At 39.1% G+C, this 22,847-nt stretch overlaps 2 protein-coding genes across 4 annotated transcripts; one reads left to right on the top strand and one right to left on the bottom strand.

The window, feature by feature from the left end:
• Window positions 1–1,082: 1,082 nt before the first annotated feature.
• ppil4 (peptidylprolyl isomerase (cyclophilin)-like 4) lies at window positions 1,083–15,247 on the bottom strand. 3 transcript variants are annotated; one of them, XM_005746179.1, is made up of 13 exons: window positions 15,164–15,247; window positions 14,354–14,421; window positions 12,812–12,876; window positions 12,610–12,727; window positions 12,234–12,376; window positions 11,990–12,086; window positions 11,121–11,237; window positions 10,878–11,002; window positions 10,698–10,764; window positions 5,462–5,573; window positions 5,208–5,304; window positions 4,869–5,001; window positions 1,083–1,509 (listed from the first exon to the last, which is right to left on the bottom strand). In XM_005746179.1, the coding sequence occupies exons 3-13, from the start codon at window positions 12,862–12,864 to the stop codon at window positions 1,309–1,311; spliced, it is 1,263 nt and encodes a 420-aa protein (XP_005746236.1). In that variant the 5' UTR covers window positions 12,865–12,876; window positions 14,354–14,421; window positions 15,164–15,247; the 3' UTR covers window positions 1,083–1,308. The 3 variants fall into 3 exon arrangements, with proteins under 3 accessions (XP_005746236.1, XP_005746235.1, XP_005746237.1); XM_005746178.2 differs by lacking the exon at window positions 15,164–15,247 and adding an exon at window positions 14,687–14,776; XM_005746180.1 differs by lacking the exon at window positions 14,354–14,421.
• On the top strand, window positions 14,850–21,702 carry ginm1 (glycoprotein integral membrane 1). The gene is made up of 8 exons (XM_005746181.2): window positions 14,850–14,951; window positions 16,439–16,510; window positions 16,616–16,715; window positions 17,739–17,893; window positions 19,615–19,774; window positions 19,885–20,114; window positions 20,532–20,695; window positions 21,325–21,702. Exons 1-8 carry the CDS (start codon window positions 14,862–14,864, stop codon window positions 21,428–21,430), a joined length of 1,077 nt encoding a protein of 358 aa, XP_005746238.1. The 5' UTR covers window positions 14,850–14,861; the 3' UTR covers window positions 21,431–21,702.
• The last annotated feature ends 1,145 nt before the right edge of the window (window positions 21,703–22,847 follow it).

The raw sequence follows: 22,847 nt of genomic DNA, 5'->3' as shown, positions 1-22,847 counted from the left end.
TTAAATTACCATAATAATTTTACTATTCTAACTTTGTGAGATGTACTAGTAGAATGATTTCGAATTTTATGGCCTACTTATAGCCCCATTAAAACAGATCATACATAAACCAGAGTTTTAGTTTAGTATTTTTTCACATTCATTTTGACTTTTAAACTTTCCTATTCAGTTTAGTTTCAGTCAGTTTCCAGAGTGGGTTTGTTTGTTTCAGTTTAGTTCTGATTGTTTGAAAATGTTTAGTTTTGGTTTAATTGTGTTAGTTTTAGTCTTTTTATTATTATACAGAGGGTATATGTGGGAGCAAAAGATTCACTCACAGCCATCACAAACATCCCAAGTCTCAATAAACATGTGCATAAAAGCCTCATCGGGAAGTCAACAGTCTTTTTAAATGTCTGACTTTTATTGCGAACTCAAACAATTTTTCACACTAATTTTAGTTTAGTTAGCTATAATAAGCTTGCCCTACATTTTCGTGCCTTTTTGCAGGAAACCCAAACACATATAAAAGGCTGCAGCCAGGGTTAGAAGCAGGAACCTTCTTGTGGTGCAGCGCTAACCACAGCAACGCCATGCAGTTTTGTGTGGGGACAAATTTTAGTTTGTGGTAGCCACCTGTCCAGTTACAAACCTCATGGCACATCAACAGGTTTAAAATCAGCTTACAGTCATGACGTTTTTATTTCAGCATTTGCTTTTATCCTTTCATCTTCTTTTCATTAGTAAACTATATTAACCTAAGACCACAATGATAATACCTCAAATCTTCCCCTTGCAGGCTTTTAATTGATGGCAACTGAGTGGCATTTTGAGCTACGGTGTGACCCCAGATCTAGGAGGTGGGTGGAGGGAGACACCAGTGAATTCCCTCAGCAGTCTGATTACACCACCCAGCAATTTTCCATGTTGACATTTTCTAAATGTAAAAGACCGCACAGTCAGAAAGTTGAAGGTTGGATATTAATCATCTACCACTTTTGTTCTAAAAAATGTGTGGGGTTCAAGGAAAGGAAGTAAACAACACTTATTCGGTGACATCTGTCACGGCATTCAAATGAAGTGAAAGAAGTGATCAAATAAAAACCTCGTTACAGTGAACTTTTAATGCACATATAAAAAAACATTTCTTAGTGGCGATCTAGACGACGTGACAAAAACCTGACAATCACCCGACTAGTTCCCTAAAAGTCAAGATCAAGTGATTTAAGAGGAAGTTTAAGATGATGAATATTCAGACATTTCATGATGATCACAGTTCAGTGGCTGTGGTCCAAATACATATATATCTCATTCGTCCTCTGTCCTCCCTCATCTGTATCTACTCTTCTCCTTGTCCTTGGACCTCTTGGGAGAGCGACTGCGGCTCCTGTCCCTGTGGCCTTTATCGTGCCCCTCTTTCCCATGTTTGACCCGGGACTTGCTGTGCTTGTGGTCCCTGTCTCTGGAGCGAGATCGTGAGCGTGAACGCTGGCGGCCTCCCTTTCTGTCCCGCCTGCCCTCCTCACTGTCCTGGAAAAGAAGGAGAGGCAGAGTATGTTCAGTAAAGCAGCTCGTCTTTAAGTCCATAAAGAGAAAGCTACAAAAAATGTTCTCTTCTCTCTTTTGGTTACTGGTATTTAATATATTTTCATCAGTACACAATTGTAGGATTTGCATACGTATGGAACAATAAGCTCTATTATTACCCGGTTTCCAGCGTGTTGCACAAAGCATCCTGAGGGTGGTTTGCAGCCTTAATGCTGCTAGGCTAGCAATCAGCTCGTAAACTGTTTCAGTTTCAGGAGATTCTGAAGGCGTGTGTCATGCAGGAAATAAATTTGCAGTAACTGAAAATGACGTCAGTCAGCCAAGAGTTATGTTCAACTTGTAAGCCTGAGAACAAGGATCAGTCAAAAGGATTGACACAAGATAAGACCTGACAGATAACGCACAGGAACAAATTTCATGTTTCGCTTTTTCAAGGTAAAAGTTGCTACTTTCCCCTCGGACCCATGGCATCTCTGGGAAATGAGTGTTTCTCAGGCACTCGGGAAAATATTTTCCAAGAATCTTATTTTGTCTTCGTTTTTCAGGTAGGGCTGGATTTATTCATGCACGAGCCGTTTTTGCTTATCCGAAGTTCAGACATAACAGGAAAATGCAGGTTTCTCTCAAATAAAGTAAACGACTAATTATTTATTGTCGGCGGGCAGGAAGTCCTGCAAGGACTCCTTCTGATTAAGAAAAATCCCTTTAATATGACCTTTAAGTTAACCTTTTACATACACTGAGGCTATTTATGACATGACTGAAAGATCCACATATTGTCTGACACTATTATACATTAGACACAAGTCATGCAGTAAAAAATGTATATTTACAACATGACTGATCAATGTCACGTTACAAAAACAACAGTGTATTTCTTTTCTTTTAAAAATGACCATAAATGTTTGAGTGTTAGCATTTACTGCTATACTTAAACATGAGTAGAGCAGTTACACAAATGCAATGATATAAATATTGCAATGAATTCTGTCCTGACTGGTTTCACTCCACATCCAAAGTTGTAAAAAACATAAAAACAACCAATCTATTCCATTCTTTTCCCTGTGGAGGTGTTGATACACTGGGCTCTTTTCTAGGCAAAAGAGCCTAGAAAAGAAGATCTTAGGAGAATAATTAAAAGTAAATACTGACTGGACAAATGTATAATTAACCAAAGAAACAAGGAAACACATCACATGATAAGCTGGGGCTATCTTGACATCTGATACCATCTGTGAAAAACATGCTGACTATTAAATTCCATATGATGCAGCTGAACATGTGACACACATGTTTTTGTGGAGTCATTGCAGAAATGAGAACAAACGGTTTTTAACACAATCAACAGACTGTCCACAATGTGCTGGGCTACACACTGACAGATGGTTTTAATGGAAACGAGGAAACTCCAGATATCAAAGGTCAGTGTGTAAACAATGGAGTCGATCACTTCATAACCTAATTAGGCAGCCAGCCAGGTAACTCCTCGCCTGTAAACACAGACGCTGTAAAACACACTCAGGGACGGTTGTAACTGACAGCGAGCCCATCACCTAACGAGGCAGATTTCTGTCAAACATTTATATTCAACTGTGTGTGTTGTGTGTATAGACCTAGACTAAATAGGGCTCAGTGATGCACTGTGATTGCAGCTCTGTATAACAAAGGAAATAACTCAGTGAACACAGTATAATTATTTCAGACCCTAAATCAGGGATGTCCAACTCCAGGCCTCAAGGGTTGGCGTCCTGCAGGTGTGTTGTCCCTGGGTCAACACACTGAATCAAATGATTGGTTCATTATCAGGCCTCTGGAGAACATCAAGACATGTTGAGGAGGTAAATTAGCCATTTAAATCAACTGTATTGGTTCAAGGACGCATTTAAAACCTACAGGACCTTGAGGCCTGGAGTTGGACACCGCTGATCCGAAAAATCAATACTGGTTCAGTCTTTTGCCAAGTGAACTGTAATGATCTTTGACCTTTAACATGTTATCTGAGGCTCGTATAATGAGATGTACCTCTTGTGTTTTTTACAGTTTCTCAGAGCATTGCTGGGAGGTCCGATCTCTGAATCACTGACAACTGTCTTTTCCACTTGTGAATAATCCATCTTATTGTCCATGGTGGAATTCAAATTGTTGGGAATGACCTTATAACCTTTCCCAGACTGGCTTCTCTAAAACCTTCACCGATATCTTTCCTCTGTGGTGCGGTGATAACACTCTCTTGAACAGTTCAGTCCCACACACAACCAAAACCTCTGCTGTTACAGAGGTGCTCGAATCGTCTGATCATCAGTTAAACAAGTGCAACACATTTTCAGGACCTGACTGCTGCTTACTCTCTTACACATCTCCTTCATTGTTATTATGTTAGCTGGATGTGACATGGGCAGTAGAGCTTGTGATTACAAGCTTCTAAACTATTTAGAAGACTTTTCTCAAACAGCACGACACCTATAAGGGCACTGCACGTGGACAAACTGTGCTGTCACTAAAGGGAACTAAATATTAGAATAGTTTACCCGTGGCAATAAAGGAGCACTCCACATACTGTTAAAAGCTTATCCTAAACATTGGCAAACCACATCTGTGACCACTTTTAACTCATTTGTGTCTATTCATGCTTTTTGTTTTCGCCATATATCTCTATGGTTTTTTGTTTATTATAAAGTTTAATGCAACCTGCTCCGAGACTGCAGTTGTAAATGAGCAGTTTTCCGATGATCTGACATGATTACACTTTATGTGTTTGGTATACTGATGTTCATTACCATGTGTTACCCTGTTAAATAAGTGGAAAATGGAGTGTTGCCATTGTCTTCTGACCTATGACACCAACAAGGCATTTTTACACAGACAACTGCATATCAGTGTATATGTCTCGATGCATGCTCAGTCATCCAGATAAGTAAATCAAAAGGTTGCTTCTGTGATCAATGTATACTCTCCGTTTTTTTGGAACATTCTCAGTAAACCCAAGAGACTATTTTGTGGAAACATCCCAGTAGACCAGCAGTTTCTGAAATACTCAGACCAGCCCATTTGCCACATTCAAAGTCACTTTAACAATTCCCATTCTAATGCTCAGTTTGAACTTCAGTAGGTCATCTTGTTAATGTCTAAATGCATTAAGTTGCTGTTGTGTGATTTGAACATAATTAAATAACACAAAGATAAATATTTGTGTTACTGGACAGTTAAAAGGCGTACCTAATGAAGTGGCTCGCATGTCTTTAGGTGCATCACTAACAGAATTAAAAACATTTCTAAAACAATTCCTACTGATCAGCGAGCAAAGAAAAAAATGTTATGTCATGTCATGGACTGACTATTACCTTGCGCTTTTTGGACTTCCTGCTGTCCTCATCATCTGAATGATGATGGTGCCTCTTCTCTTTATGTTTCTTCTCAGAGTGCCGATGACTCGGTGCCTCCTCTTCTTCCTCGATTATCAGGTTGTACTTGGAACTTTTACCTGAGTTATGGAAATCTCCAGGAAGTTGAGACAGTCAGTTCTGAAAGCTCTGCCAACTCAAACCAGGAAAAGAAAAGGAAAAAACAAAAAACAAAAAAAAAAGCACACAGCAGCTGGCATGTACTGCAGAATGATATGTTGTGGCACGAAGTGGAAAAGCTGGAAAACTCAATCCCAGCCTATTGACGCACAAGGATACTCTTGTTTTGGCTTCACCTGATCCTTGAGAGCCAGTTTGGATCGATTCTCTACATCCTTCTCATAAGCTTTGAAGTCGTCTTTAGTGTATTTCCCCCCTAGGAAACGGAGAAAGCAGTGAAGGTCACAGCTAATGAAAAGGTGTGGTAATACAAAGGGAGAACAACACCACTAATGACAGAAACTTTGGTGTAACTGGTGCACTTTAAACAACATCAACTAACATGCAAACCACAAAGCCTTCAGCTTCATTACCTTTCCCTTTCCATTTGATCTTTGCAACTGATTGACTGAAGTCTACGTGAATGCGTCTGTCGTCAATGAGCACGTTGTCCATTTTGAAGTAAGCTTTCTCACAGTCTTCTTGCTGTGGAGAAAAAAAACCCCCACAGTAAATCTAAGGAGCTTGGAAAGAAAAGCGTCTGGACTTCTTTAAGTTGCTTGAAGACATTTCACCTCTCATCCGAGAAGCTTCTTCAGTTAAAAAACAAAACAAAACAAAAAAACTGGTAGTAAAGCTGCTCGATAATGGTAAAAGTTGTAGTCCTGATTACTTTGCTCAACATTATAATTTAGGTTATATAACATAGCACTTTACATAGCCTCTGTAGAAATTATCCACACCCTCACTTATCTTAACTGCACTACTGTATAGCTCTGTGTAAATAATCATTCTGTACATATGATAATTTTTAATCCTACAACTGTTTACAACTTGCATAGTTCCCATTTCTGTATAGCTGTATATCTCAGATTTCTGTAAAGTTATTTATTTCATATTCTGTATAGTTTTTCATATCCTGTTCATAGCCTGTACATAGCTTGTACTCACTACAGCCTGTACATACTTATAGTTATAGAATATTCACAACATACTTCATACCGTGTACATTATAACACACAATAATAGACCCATTTCTGTAATATACTCACATATCTATATTATTGCTAATATAAATTGTAATATATCTATATCACTAAAGCACTTCTGGATGGATGCAAACTGCATTTCGTTGCCCTGTACCTGTGCATGTGCAATGACAATAAAGTTGAATTCTATTCTATAACACACATTAAACTGAAAACCCCCTCCCACCAGGACGTTTGCATATGCAGACCAAATGGCAACGTCTACCAGCACCGAAGTGACAAAAACTGTAGTTCCTCTTATGGCCTCTTGAGGCTAACTTCAAAAGCAAGTTATTCTCCACAGACTGCAGTAATGCTATTTGGTACAAACATCTTGGCCTATAGACAGTTTTCAGTTTCATAACAGCTTTGCAGTGGGCGTTTCTGTAGGAATTAAGCCACCTCTGCTAATTCTGAACTCGTCTTCTCCAGTGTGTTTGTGCTGTTGTAGCATTATTAATGAATTTATCTGACAAAGCAATACATCTCATTGGGTGATTCAAGTGGTATAAAAGGTTTGTGGTTCAGTTTTGGTGACTGAACTTTTAGTATTTTATATTGTGTGCACTGAATGTAAACAGACACACTAATATATAGATGCCACTTGATAACCAAGCTAGCTAGCATAAGCTGTTAATACGTTTTGGCCTAAATATGGACACGTCTGGCTCCAAAATACATGCAAGAGCAAACCACTAATACTAAAGCTTCAATATGAATAGTCCAAAAACATCTGTGCATGTCGTTGACAGTCATGCAGGAATTAATGCGTCATCAATCATGTGAAACAAGAATCAAGATCGAGTTTTGATAAAACGTTAAGTTACTGGAAACTGAAACCAAAAGACAGCAGTAATCTGTTATATTTATGATATTTTCAGCGTTTAAAAAGCAAAAATATGCTTTTCCAAAAATAAGAAAAGAAAAAACAGATGTTCTCAACATTAATGAACTAATCAAACAATAAGAAACCCTCTAAACAACAGCAAGGTTTTCCAATAAGAACCATTATCAGTGCCTACTATCAGATATCCAAGAAGAAGAAAAGACCTTGAGGAGAATTTGACATTAAGTGCCAAACTCCTTAAATAAGAATGACAGGCAAAGGTATCCTCCCTACTGACAGAGATTACATGGCACGAAACCTCTCTGCTAATCATAAGGGAAAACCCCTTGGCTGGGACTCACACCATGTAGCACTACCAATGAATATTTAAACTTTCATTAATCAGAAATCAAGAATTAGGGAACATATACATGGACATCAGCTGAACAACTGAAGTAAACAACACAGACCTGCATTTGTTTTTTTGCTTTTATAAAAAAAAAATTGGTTCTAACTTTTAAGCCATTTTATATTTGTATAAATGAATGGTAACAATACAGTATAAGTTACATACATTAGCAATAACAGCTGGGGTGTCAAATTGAATTACAGATCACAACAGGGCCCAGACGTAGTACTGTATGTAATTTGCTAACATGCTTGAATCAAGAAGCATCCTGGATTTCTATTGCTGCATATCCCATTATGTCTTCTTACATACAGGGAGTGCAGAATTATTAGGCAAATGAGTATTTTGTCCACATCATCCTCTTCATGCATGTTGTCTTACTCCAAGCTGTATAGGCTCGAAAGCCTACTACCAATTAAGCATATTAGGTGATGTGCATCTCTGTAATGAGAAGGGGTGTGGTCTAATGACATCAACAACCTATATCAGGTGTGCATAATTATTAGGCAGCGTCCTTTCCTTTGGCAAAATGGGTCAAAAGAAGGACTTGACAGGCTCAGAAAAGTCAAAAATAGTGAGATATCTTGCAGAGGGATGCAGCAGTCTCAAAATTGCAAAGCTTCTGAAGCGTGATCATCATTTGGCCATATTTCAGAGCTGCAACATCACTGGAGTGCCCAAAAGCACAAGGTGTGCAATACTCAGAGACATGGCCAAGGTAAGAAAGGCTGAAAGACGACCACCACTGAACAAGACACACAAGCTGAAACGTCAAGACTGGGCCAAGAAATATCTCAAGACTGGTTTTTCTAAGGTTTTATGGACTGATGAAATGAGAGTGAGTCTTGATGGGCCAGATGGATGGGCCCGTGGCTGGATTGGTAAAGGGCAGAGAGCTCCAGTCCGACTCAGACGCCAGCAAGGTGGAGGTGGAGTACTGGTTTGGGCTGGTATCATCAAAGATGAGCTTGTGGGGCCTTTTCGGGTTGAGGATGGAGTCAAGCTCAACTCCCAGTCCTACTGCCAGTTTCTGGAAGACACCTTCTTCAAGCAGTGGTACAGGAAGAAGTCTGCATCCTTCAAGAAAAACGTGATTTTCATGCAGGACAATGCTCCATCACACGCGTCCAAGTACTCCACAGCGTGGCTGGCAAGAAAGGGTATAAAAGAAGAAAAACTAATGACATGGCCTCCTTGTTCACCTGATCTGAACCCCATTGAGAACCTGTGGTCCATCATCAAATGTGAGATTTACAAGGAGGGAAAACAGTACACCTCTCTGAACAGTGTCTGGGAGGCTGTGGTTGCTGCTGCACGCAATGTTGATGGTGAACAGATCAAAACACTGACAGAATCCATGGATGGCAGGCTTTTGAGTGTCCTTGCAAAGAAAGGTGGCTATATTGGTCGCTGATTTGTTTTTGTTTTGTTTTTGAATGTCAGAAATGTATATTTGTGAATGTGGAGATGTTATATTGGTTTCACTGGTAAAAATAAATAATTGAAATGGGTATATATTTGTTTTTTGTTAAGTTGCCTAATAATTATGCACAGTAATAGTCACCTGCACACACAGATATCCCCCTAAAATAGCTAAAACTAAAAACAAACTAAAAACTACTTCCAAAAACATTCAGCTTTGATATTAATGAGTTTTTTGGGTTCATTTAGAACATGGTTGTTGTTCAATAATAAAATTATTCCTCAAAAATACAACTTGCCTAATAATTCTGCACTCCCTGTATAAGCTGATCCACATAAAGGTCTCAACAGCTGGTGATAAACTTACCAGTAAATTATAAATAAAATACAATTTAGTGTTTCCTGTCTATTAAGATCCGCATACTTTTGCACGTTTTACAGATGAGCCAAACATTTCCCTGCTGCTTAAACCTAACAGATTTAGGCCTGGAATAGTTCATTAACCAGAGAAGCGGTATTAACGGCAGAGCTCACAATTCAACTCTGCTCCAGTGAGTGCAGACCTGAAGACCTGTTTGGAAATATTTTGTTGTAATGAATTTACTGGTGATAAAAAACAGGATAAAACAGTAAAAGTAAAAAAGAAAAATATTCTACCCAAGTAGTGTGGGCTCAAGTCTCTTAATATAGTTAGATAAAGACCTAACAATATTAGAAAGAAACCTCAATAATCACACAAGCAAGCACTTGGTGACAGTGGGAAGAAAAATATCACTTTTAACAGGAAGAAACCATCCCACTGAGTGAACGTCAGAGGAACCCTACTGATCGTTTGATCATTATTTACACTGAGGTAGATAACTGCTGTTCCATATTTTTATAGCAGAGCTCGCTCAAAGTTTCAAATATACATTTGATGTACTTTAACATAATTCTTTTGTTTGTTTCATTTGCAATCTATATGCTTGTAGATCTTTTTAAAGACGCGCTTATGTTGCAATATATGTGACTCTACAATTAGCTATGCACTGCCTTGCATTGTTTTGCCCTCTTGTGGACGAATGCTAACCCAAATAATTTGAACCCGTTTTGTTTTTTTAAATGAAACATGATTGAAACGCCTCTGAAAGCTCCAGCGGTGTGCATGCAGGTGTTGGGATGTTCTGAGGCCAAGTGCACTCAATCAATAATTCACCATAGTCAGTGAAAAAACTAATAGTCCATGATTGTGTTCTTCGTTATCTTCTGATGGTGTAGATTTACGAGTTTACCACAGGGAGTTGCCCTTTTAATAGTTATAAGTCATTACCAGTCATAACCTGGGGCAAATTCCACAAAATCAAAGTTTTATGTTTTTTATTTTCACAATGTATAGCAGGCTGACAGCACCTTCATGATAAACACAGTCTTATATCGTGGGTTTAGTTCTCACTTCTCTATGATACCGACTCCACTGAGGCACGGCATGACAACAACATGTCACTATAAGAACATGACTGATTTCCATTACTCCTGACCAGGGTTTTCCCATCTATCACTTTCACTAAATTTATTGTATTTACTTTACTGATACTGATAGATATGCTTCCCCATTCTGCAGATATGTATCACACAAAAGACAGTGAAACATGGAAGACTGTTAAAGATATACTGGTTGTGTCATGCAAACTGAAATGCCAAATGTGTACACACAAACATGTCATTAGGGACATGTTAATCAGTAAGCTAACCAGGCTAACCGTGCCCTGGCTCAAGCTCATGACACCAAAACAGATCATCACGATATCTCTAAAAACTATAAATAGAGTAAACATAATGCACTGATTATATTATTATTATTATTATTATTATAGAGGAAAAAAGTGTTTCCTTAAATCTAGAACTTTTTCTTTAAACTGCCATCACTGCAGTATACACACACTTACCTTTTCAAACTCTATAAAAGCATAACAGAGGGAGTCTCCAGTTTTCCAGTCCCTGATGATCTCACAGCTACACAGAACAAAGGATTATTTGAAGAAGACAATATAGAACCAAGGCAAAATATAATAAATAGAAATAACTGAAAAACAAGATACTTTGTAGTACTTGGAGTGAAGCGTCACCTTTTTATGCATCCAAAGCGAGAAAAAATGATTTCCAGGTCCTCATCTGTGGTCACTGGGTTCAGCTTGCACACAAACAGCACGTTTTCTGGAGGCTTCACATCTGCATCAGGGAGGTCGCCCACCTGGATGGATTTACAACAGAAAAGCTTGAGTATTTATTTTTTTGCATCTTCTTACACGCACTCTCTCACACACACACACACTTCAACATAAAGCTGAGAGCAGGTTTCCTTATCTTACCATCTCCAACAGGATAGCCTGAGTCTTGGCCTCTTTCTCCTTCAGCTTCTCCTCCAGTTCCTCGGCTCCTTTCCCATCTGTATCATCGACCACTTCATCTGCACCGATACGGCCACTCTGCACAGCCATGGCAGAAACATTTACTTACGGTACTGTACAGAAGTCATGCTAATTTCTTTAGATTTTGCTTCCAAGGTGCCAGACCTAATTTTTAAAGTGGTTTTTGAGCAATAGTTCTCCTGGCTTTCTGACGATTGTTCAAAGTGTTTTTTGCATATTGGCTGCTTCTTTTACTGCAGTGTGTACAAGTACTACTTCTACACAATTCAGAAAACATGTGCTTACAGCCATCTGTAAAACATGGCAAAGGCTCTGTCATGGTTTGGGGTTAAGTTTCAGCCAGTGGTGTTGGGGATCTTGTCAAAACTGATCGAATTATGAACGCAACAAAGTATCGTTCGATTCTGAAAAACCATCTGGAAAGGATCTGACTGGCAGCAGCTTAATTTTTCAGCATTACAATGATGTCAAACTGACTGCCATTGCAGTCGAAGCATACCTAGATAGAAAAACACACAACAGAACACTATCAGTCACGGATTGGACTCCGCAGGGCAGTGTGGGGTCATCTTGACAGAGAAGGCAGCCAACATCCAAAACAGAGCATTGATGTCCATCAAGATCAATATTCTTTTAAACAACTTTAACAAGCAAGCTGCCTAAGAAAGTTCAGGATGTGTTAAAGAAGGTGTTTGACCTTTAAGGTTGTTCAAATTAGAATCGCAAATATGAGATAGATATCTTTTTTATCTTAGCTTTATGATCTTGCTATGAACATTATCTAATTGAAGCTGCGGCCCTATACTCACATCCAGCTGCTCCTTGGTGGGTTCAGGCGATCGATCAGGCACCGGTAGGTCAGGAGGGTCATCGAACGGGTCGTCCAGGATCACTGTGTGGTTTATCCTACAACAAAATGTAATAATAATAATAATGATGATAATAATAATAATATGCCCTGAGGTTTTTTTTTATTAAAGTGATAATGAATGCAGCATTAACATTATTCTTCAAGTTGATAAAACAAGTGCAATACAGTTTGTCTTGACTCGCCTGATATCTTGGAATGGGACAAAATCCTTGTCAACAAAGGCCTCATTGATTTTGTTCAGGACGTCCATGCCCTCAGTCACTTCCCCAAACACTGTATGAACTCCATCCAGATAGTCTAGGTTCTCGCCAGTGGTAATTAGAAACTAGGAAGAAACATACCTCTAGATATAGTATCTCATGTTAAACAATCTTGCAAAATATTATTTAAAATGTATTTATAATATATATTACATACAGATCTATGATTTCTGTATGAATGTTGAATATGTTTATAGATCATCTAATCTGGTCTAACCAACAGGGGATGAATAATAATGTATTTTTTCTGTGGTTACTGGTCTGAAAGCACTCAACACTGGGTGCTCATCTCATTCACCTGAGAGCCGTGCTGATCATTTCCATTGTTCACCATGGACACCGTCCCCTTCTTCTTGTGTTTAATGCGTGGCATTTTCTCCAGATCAAAAAAGCGTGCCTGGTCCCCATACAGTTTGCTAATAAGGCACAATGGAGAGCATCTTTATTTTTTGTCCAACATCCTCAATCTGCTGCCCTCTTAAAAGACGGATAAGACTCACCTATACACAGATTCTCCTCCACGACCTGTGCCAGTAGGATCTCCAGCCTGCATGATGAAGTCTCTCTGGAAAGAAGATGAAGAGTTATGACATGTTACACATATAATGTGAAGAAAAAGACAGAAAAAGTGCAAAATCTTCATTAGAGTCTGAAAAAATATGGAGAAGATTACAGATGTTAAAAGTTTCTACTGAAAAGTCTACATACGATTAAATATATGAATAAAAATTGGCAGACGACACCCAAAGGCAAACGCCCGGTGGTCCAGCAGCATTAAAACCCTGACAATGGGTTTGCTTTACGCAGTGGCAGCACAACTAAATCAAGAAGAAGCTAAAATAACGGATGTCTGAATGAAATACTCTAACTGACAAACTGCTGCATGTGTCAATTTGATAGGTTTCTTTTAGACTTTGCTGCAGGCTGACAGCAGCAACTTTGTCTCTTTATAGCGGCAATACCTGGAGTACGCACAGGTGACTCTCGAGTCTCGACGGAATGAGAAATGAAATTACTCCAGTTATTTTAAAACTTCAGCTACTACATTTTTCTCATTTAATTTTACAATATCAAATACAAATCTAATATGAAATTATACTCTGACGTTCAGGCTTCCAGTGATCCATCCATCTACTGCTTATTGGGGTTGCATGGGCAGCAGAGAAACCCAGACCTCCCACTCCTCGGCCACTAACTCCAGCTCATCCAAGGGAACAGTGAGGTTTTCTCAAACCCGCCAAGATATGATCTCTCTAGTGCAGGGTTGTCAAATATACGATCTGGCTTTGGAAAATGTGAAGAGGGGCATAAATTGTGGACTTTTAACTGTATTTTTCCTGCTTACAAAGACCTTCCCCATGGCCATTCATGCTACACCAAAGTAACTAACTGGCAGTTAGACATTTAAATGACAGAAAAGTTCTTCTTTTATTCATTATCTGCTATAGAAAGTAATTACAGGAGAGCCTCGTTAATGAGCTACCAGAACCTTGTTTTCTGTAATTTCACAGAAAAAAAAATCTTCAATTTACAAGAACAACATTTGTTTATCATGTAGAAAAACTGAGCCGTACTGCATGCACGACCATGCAGGTGCTAGACAAGTGTAACTAGTAAACTGTTTGGGAGTATTTAGAGACTTGTCCTGCTGATAAAGGTGAGCCATGGAACATGGATAAAGTTCTGAGGACTATCTGTCTCAAGTTGTGGCTAACAAGCAAGGAGGTACTAAAAGGAAATTAAAATCTAGACTAATCAACAAGTCTGACCGCATGGGAACAAACTTAGCAGTAGAAACACCAACCTTCCTTTCTTGCACGGTAACGTCTACATGCTGGTTTGCCATTATGGCAACAATGCAGTTTCAATTGAATTTGAATTCTGCCATATTAACTTATTACTGGGTCTAAATGCAACACCACTTACACCCAACTTCCGCTATTACTACATACCGTATTCTGGGTTGCTTGAGGTTTCCCAAAGAAAACCAAATTTGAACCATTCACTACCACATAAAGTTTATACAGGACATTTCGCTTTACCTGCACATTGTGGATGAGGCAGTAGTTGTAGTATTTTATCTTGCATAACTTCAGAAAGTTTAAGCAAGCTGGAAAAAGAGCACAGAGTCCAAGTTAAGCCAAAGTAATTATAATTAACTAAGTCTTTATTAACAGAGTATTTATAGCAACACGATGTATGGGTAACTTTGCACAACACCGGCTAATGTTACTAAAACGAATATGAAGCAAACATGCTAACGACGGTAGCTAGCAACCATTAATTCTGTAGTTTAACGTCCCAGTGAGTGACTCAACCAGCAGCCGCTTACAGAAATTAGCTACCACCAAGAGTAAGAATTTTTGTAGTCTTACTTTTAGGCCTTTCGTCTGTAAACAAATCGATCACAATATCGCCCAGACTCGTTTCAAGGAGCACCGCCATGCTGACGTTCCTCTTCTCGCGAGAAGAAAATCTGCGCCTGCGCAGTACATTTGCGTGCTCAATGTTTTTGTTTTAGCTGTCCTGCTGCTGGGAAGTGAACTCAAAATGGAAATGACGTGGTCGACAGTTTGTGTTCTATTACTTCTTTTTGTCTCAGCAACTCGCACAGAGTCGTCGAATAGACAACTGAATACGGTAAGAGCCACGGAGGCAGCAAATATATGGAGCTAACTTGATCATCATAGCATTAGCTTACTGAGAGTCCAGGGCCCTATTCCGGAAACCAGGTTTAGCCAACAATTGAGGCTAAACCTGATGAGTGGAAATTCCCAAGTTTTTTTTTCTCCCAGAAAGAGAGTTAACGTAATCTCAGCCTCGGATACCTTGGAAACACTTTGTGAACTTACCTTGCTCACTAGCAAGTTTTAGTCAACCAAGTCGTCCTTCCACAGACTCCTCCCTTCCTGCAGCACCTGAACACATTTTTCAATTTCCTCATCCAAATAGCACATAGAAGAGCGAATTAGTTTACAGAATTTTACATTTTACAAACACAGAAATCCTATTTACACGTTAGTTTACTGTTTTATGTACCCAGCATGAGTGCTTTTATAATCACTTAGTCGTCAACAACTGATACATCGATTACGCGGATTTATTATCAACAAAGAAAAAACTCTAAAGGCTAGTCTGCATCTTTCTAACTCTTGACTATTTCCCTGTAATAAAAAGGTTGACCGTTTTAATCAAATCTTTAGACACAGAACACGCTGATCAGTGATCAACCATATTTGTGTAATCGGTCACACTGATGGAAAAATGCCTGTCATAGTTGAGATCTTGGTGATGTGAATATGTGAGTGAAGAGGAGGCTGAAATGGTTTTGGTATTTTAAGAACTAAACCGATTTTAAAGTGACTTTTTAAAACGAGGCTGTAGAAAGTCTAACTATAATCTGATTACACATCATGTTGAAATGTGTTCATGGACTGAAATTCAGTCATTAAATGATATTAAAAAACATCCCACTGTCAACATCAGCAAACAGGTCTGCCTTGGAGTCAACTCGCACAGTGCATAAGGATCACAGATTCAGACTGGATCAAATCTGTATCCAATTCAGATCCAGCCATTTCCCATCTCATTCTGTCTGGACCTGCTTTGGATCAGTTCACTTCCACTTCCACATGCATCAGCATGTGTGTGTATCACTTCTCAGTGAATTGAATCAGCATTTCAATTTGTGTGTGTGTGCGTCAATTCTCACTCAATCAACGAGTGCCTATGTTCATATGTGTGTTTCTTTTCATTCTGATTCAATGCATGTAGATGAGTGTGTTTGTGTGGGTGTTTGTGTTCATCACTTTCCTGTTCTGGTGTTCTGAGTAAACCAGCTCTTGGATCAGTTCATAGTGGCTTATTTTGTCCCAAAGCTGCAAATCTCATTAAGAAATGTTTTTTCATGGGAGAAATGATAAAATCCTCCATTCAATTTTTTAAGGTGGTTACAGCCGTTAAGTACATTCAAATATAAAACAGTGATTAACTCTCTGTAACTCTTTATTTACTTGTGGCCATAGTGAACCTGCTTCCTGCAATAGAGCACAGCTACATGTACTGTAAATTACAAGCATTGCAGTGTTAAACCTAATCCTTTCGTTTTTAATTACTGACCACCGTAGGAAAACATCCTAATCAATGTGACAGCGGGGACACTGGCAGACACACAGCTGCAAGACTCTAACAACTTACAGGTACTCGGTGTAAACTGCTCAGTAACCGAAGGTTTGTTTTCTGTAAGTATGAACTGCGACAATTAGTCGCCTTTTTGTTTTGTCTATTTTTTTTTCTTTTTTCAGATAAATTTAAACATATCAGTGAGTGAAGAGCAGGTGCTGGTCAATGACGTCCCAGTGGAGCTGTCGGGGGTCACTAGGTTCAACTGCCAAGCGCTTCTCTGTGAGTTTTTCACACATTTATTCAAACCACTGTGGTTTTAATCAGGGGAAAGCACTTATCTCAGCTGGAAGAAAATATACTGTTCAAATGTTAGAAATGTAAATATTATTGTCAGTGTAAATTCAGTAGAGTTCAGTATTGTTTAATCAATCATGATTTCAAATGTATATCAGATTAGAGTAGTTTATTCTTATGCTTTTCCTTATTGTTTTTGTTAAAAAAGAAAAGAAAAACCACATGGTGGTTAATCACATTAAATAAAAGTGGTCTGAAACACTTTGAGAATGAACCAAGGGGCAAGCTCTATATAAGACAAATACAGATTATTTTGGTATTTGGTGAACTGTGAGTCATGCTGTGATAGTCTAGTTAAATTCAATAAGAAAAATATGGATCTGGAAGTGAACACAAGTCCACTTTAAAGTCAATTAACATTACAGTGATTGGAAAAGTCAGTGATAATGGACTTTTAGACAATCATAAATCACTAATGGTTTTTTAATGGACTACCCAACAGACAAACAGGTGCCTGGGTTCCACATTATGTTTCCTAATGTGAGTTTATCATTTTAAAAATGCCAAGTGATCAATAGGAAGACATTTTCCCATTAAGTAAGCATAGCTGAAAACCGTACTGCTGATTAAAGAAGCAATACATTTGAGCAGTTGAAGCAACAACTGAAAAAGCCTAAGTCTTCAGCTGGCAGCTTCATTAAAGTGTAACCATAAAACAGGAGAGATCAGAGACTGGCCAATAAAAGATGAAGATTCAGACATACAAATGAGCACAGACAGTGGGAAATGTGACCTGTTCTGTTGAAGCTGCCAGTTGGAGCCCAAGAAGTAAAAATTCTTAAATTCTTGCTCAGCTCAGTTGTGCACAAGGTCCTCCCACCAGTCTTTTAGAGACTGGTTAGACCCAACTCCAGTTCTTGTTTTCAAGGGAAGTCTGTGGATTTCTTGACAGTGACATTTCAACCTCTAATTCCTCTAATTCTGCTACATTTTGTTTGTTTTTCTTAGTGGACAGTGTCAATGGGAGCAGTGAGTTTGAGTCTGGGGACATAGTGTCCACTGTTACCCGGGTGATGGTGAGCCAGAACAGGCTATACAGTGACTCAGAGGAGGTGGTGGCTCTTCAGGTCTTCAGTGAAGTGATAGAGATGGATGGCAAAGAGGTAAACACTAATTGTACAGCTGTCTGACAGAATCTCACAGTTTGTTTGTTTTTTTAATGTTAAGAATAACTCTGGAGTAAATATGACTGAAATTATCATGTGGGGACAAGCCTCTGTGGCTTTAAAGAGGTGGTGATTGCTTATACTAAACATGACCAGAGTTTAAAGCTGATGCTCTTAAAAACTTGCTTTCACATTCAAAAATCCAAAGTAAAACAGTTTATGTTCATGTAGCAACAGGAAATAGTGTTTCCTCATTTCTCCAGTACAGCCAAATCGGATGGACATAGCTTCCAGGTCTGAAATGTGAACCATATGTGGAAATCCCAAAAGTTGATTCTGTTCATGTGGACGTAGCGTTTTCAGTGGGAGAAATGTTTTTTCACTCATCCAAGTGACTCCTTCAGTCTCAGCTGAACGCAGGTTTCCCCGACCTTATAAACAGTACATTTGCACAGTGACTGAAAGTAGCACCACTGAATGAACAATGGGCCCTGATATGGTTCTTTCTAACGGCCAGCAGGGGGCGGCAATTGTGGTGGCTAAAAGAAGTTTATAAAAGTCTCTCGAAAAATGTCCCTCGCTCTATGACCTCATTAAACACTTTGCCGACGATTATGATGCCAGTCATTAGTTTTGAGTCTTAGAGGATGCAACTTAGTGTTTATGTTGTAAATTATGGTCCCCTTTAACATGCACAAAAAGCAAACAAGCCAGACTTAGCTTCTTTTTTATGGGGGCGGGGAGTTCACTTGTGATTGACAGATCACTTTAGAATGAGCAGTCAGCCTTGCTTTAACTGTGAAATCTGGATAATGGTGACAACAGGGCTTTTTTTGACCCTATGTGACCCATATCCGATCACGGTTTGACAGTGTGAACAGCACAAATCCGATATTTTCAAATCCGATCTAGGTCACTTTCGCATGTGGTACTGAATCTGATACATATCTGATGTTTTAGAAAGCGACTGCTGTTTGAACGGTCATGTCGCATTAAATCCGTCTTCTACATCACTGACACAAGACAGACGCCAATTAACAGCGCTAAAGAAGACATCGCGAACGCTTGCTGGCCATCCAGTGAAACTGTTTGGAAGACAGCGTTGGAGAAACGTGAACATTTTATTTGTACTGCATAATCTGCAGATTCTGACTGAAATCTGCAGATTCTGACTGAAATCTGCAGCTATCCTTTGAAGCACCGCTCCTCTCTAAAACAGCAATAAGGATAATTATTAGGCCATATCTAAATAACAAAATAACTTTATAACTTAAAGCAAAATTGAGAAACGTAAAGTCCAAAACAAGTCTTTATATTAAGGGCCATCAGTCAAACAATACTGTTTGGTCTGGGTCTAAACAGTGCGTTGTGTGTGACGTCTTCTTTTGCACATGCGGGCCGCTTTGAGGGTTCACACTAGAGCGCGTTTGCTGTCACATTTTATTTGTAGTGTGAACAAGCAGACAAAAAATTCGGATTTGATCAAAAAATCAAATCCTTAATTGAGCATTAAGACCTGCAGTGTGAACGTAGCCATTGTGTACGGCATTCTAGAATTTGACTTGTCATTCAAGTCAAATTCCAAATGCATTGTGGGATGCGCCTTTTGAGTCTGATGACTCATCCATAAAATATGCATCAAAGAGGCAGCTTAAGTATGTTTATTTTAAAAAGTTGCTGCATTTTCCTTTTTGTTTTTTTTTGTGTGTGTTATTCAGGTCCAGCAGCCTGACATGTGTGAGGTGAAAATACTGATGAGCCCAGACTTCCAGAAGCTGGCCCAGTTTACCAACATCTACCCCATTGGACACAGTGATATCTTTAGGGTTCCCAGAGAAAATGATGTGGTTGTCACAGATCCACCAAATTCTAGAAAAGGTTTGCTTTTTGTGTCCCAATTGTCAGTAAACTACTCATTAGCTGTCCAGTTTAGAATATTGGCTATTAATTAATATTTAATATTTTTCCTCCTGCACTTTTCAAATCAGATGAAGAGCAGCTGATCTCTCAGACCACAAGCCAGTATCCTCTGAAGCACACAGAGACCACCCGGGAAGAGATTGCATCCCCTGGAAAACTCCCAGAGACCCCCCTGCGTATGGATCCTGACCTCCTGTATGATGTCAGATATGATGATGAACTTGATTACACTTACCCGAGCCAGCCTGATCAGAATCAAATGGAAACTCCACCCAAGGAACTTATTTCTTCTTACTCTGTAAGTGCAAGTCTGCAGTAAGATCACACTCATTCCAAACAATACAGTCTGCTCCACAAGGAGTTTCATAGGGTCGGACTGAGGATAAACCAAGGCCAGTATAAAATACTGTAAATCACACAAAGCTACTCTTTGGAGTCGCAGAGTAAAAACAGGGAGCCAGAGTCTCTACTATTAGGAAGATTAAAGTGAAAGATCTGAAAAAAATGTCAAAGTTTGTAGTTATTTTATGTTATCAGGAGAAAATATTGAGTAATATTTCCATCACAAACTACACAAAGTTAGCTATACAAAAAGAAATCCTGCAATCCAGCAGTTAAAAGCACATCATTTCCTCAATTTTGACACTTCTAGTCTTCACAAAGTGAGCACATTGTTTGAAAATTTCTTCCACAACAATTAACAATGTCTCCCCAGGCCATGTGTCAGTGGGTAGAGCAAGCCAGGGAGCGTCTGCGGCGCTTCTGTTCCGAATCCCTGCCTCTCTTCTTCCTGGTCATGTGGGTGGTCGTGATCGGCGTGGTCGGATCAGCCGTCATCGTCAAGATCTTAGATGTGTTTTTCCCAATTTGTGAACATAAGTGAGTTTGTTGCATAGATACAAGATGAATGTAGCTGTTGTCACCTATTGGTTTCTTTACTCTTTGGCTGCCGCCATATTTGTTTTCTGGAGGTGGGAGTCACCATATTTAGATGAAAGGGTGGCGTGCTGAGTTGCTAAAGAATGCAAGCTTGGTTAGGAAGCATTCATATTCATGTGCAGACATGCATATTGCTAACAGTTTAATGTAATGCTAGAATTTCACTCACCAGAAGAGAAGAGCAAACTTCTTGAACTGCCTCCTAACTTTAAACTTTCAAATTCAAATTATTAAGTTGCAGAAAAATTCCTGGCAGATGAGGCTGGTTCTGCTGAGTGTTTTTCCTTCCCCCTTTTGCCAAAGCGCTTGTTCATAGGGGTTATATGATTGTTGGGGTTTTCTGTTGTAGGATCTTTACCTTATAATACAAAGCGCCTTGAGGCAACTGTGATTGTGCACGCTATATAAATAAAATTCAACTGAATTTTTGGTGCTGACCTCAAGTGGTCATTAGATGAACTACAGTTCTTTTTGCATCTGCTTCATTTTTGGGACCCAGAGGTTGGGTCCCAAAAATTTTGACCCCCCCCCGTGATTACTTCCAACAAACTTTATTTTCTGTTTTACAGGCGCATTTTTAATGTAAACTCTGTCCCTGTGATGCCAGAGGATGAGAAGCACAATCTCCTGGAGAACATAGAAGTAGAAGCAGAGGAAGAAGAGAAGAAGCCTTGAATGAGGATCATCTTGACCGGCTCCTCCAGTTTGTTCCTATTTGTTGTTTAACCTGCGGTTTGGCATGGCCTGGTTTTGTTCTGATCTGTGAATCACCACAGCTTTTCCTGTCACTTTACTCTTTCATGGTCTTCGTGAATCTTTTCATCAGCCAACATAAGATCATTTAATGTTAGCTTATATGAGTCCCTCAGAATGGAGATTAAAGTGAGAGATTTATGGTGCTGAATGTCATGATGCAATGAGATTAAAGTATGGAAGGCTTACGGTTACCTTACCAGAATCTGCTTTCAGCACATCATGCAGAGAATCTGCAACAGTGACCACTTTGGCTTTACCCACACCCAAAACATGTTTAGCTGTAATGCAGTTAACAAAAACAATGTCCAAGATTCAAGGGATTATCAGATGAGCTGAAGCTCTGCTTTTTGAGAAACACTTCGTTTTTGGGTTTTTTTTTTTAAGTCATTTTAGCTGAAGGTCAAAGGAAAAGACTGATACCGCTCTCCAGCTGCTGGTCTTGTTTAGACTTCTTTAAAGAAATCTGCCAAAATCTTTCTACAAGCAACCCTTCCTAACTGGCACCCATGTTGGAAGGTGTTTTGAAGCTCCCATCTAAATGAATGGTAAGACCCTCTCAATATTATTTATAATGTCCATCAGGACAAAAACTGGAAAAGGCCTTTTTGGTAATAACATGACATAACAGCTCTTATATAAACTCAAACCATTCAAAGTTTACTCTCTTTCCTTTGCTTCGGTAAAACTAACTGTTAGCTGCAAGGCTAACGTGATCAACCCAGCTTCCTGATGGCAGAGCTGTGCAGACACCGTGTATAGGGCATAAATACAAATGATTACATTAACATAAGTCATTGAAATTTCACCACCAGGGAGCAGTGTTTTATCAGTGGGTGTTTAGAAATGTTTTTGAATGTAAGCTTCTTTACTTCTATTTGGTAATTCTATTTCTGCCATATCCCTGATTCCGCAAGTAGCTTTGCTTTTCCCGGTATGATATTGTTGATAAGAATGTGCTCCTAATGACTTGCCTGGTTGGCTCACTGCACCATCTTGTGGTACAAATTGGTATTACACAAAAGTACGGTATAACCTTTAGCCTTTGTATCAGATCTGCTCCAAAGCTCAAGACCAAAGCAGTTTGATATGGTCTACATCCTCAGAACTGTTACTAAATGGACCATTTATCCTGTTTAGTTCAAGTTTACGTATCACTAAAAGTTTGCAGCGCAGAATAAAAAGCTAGATGCTGTGGGGTTAACCTATAAATATGGACAAACTGAGAATTTTAGAACCAGAACCAAACACTTCAGAGTTCCCTTAAAAAAAACTTTGTGTATGTAGTTCTTTACAGGTCATACATTTGTTTGCTGTATGTGTGTGTGCGTGCATGCGC

This window comes from Pundamilia nyererei, unplaced genomic scaffold (genome assembly GCF_000239375.1).
Source record: "Pundamilia nyererei isolate P.nyererei 1_Seehausen unplaced genomic scaffold, PunNye1.0 scaffold00174, whole genome shotgun sequence".
Lineage (NCBI taxonomy): Eukaryota > Metazoa > Chordata > Actinopteri > Cichliformes > Cichlidae > Pundamilia > Pundamilia nyererei.
This window is presented reverse-complemented; position numbering and strand designations above follow the sequence as displayed.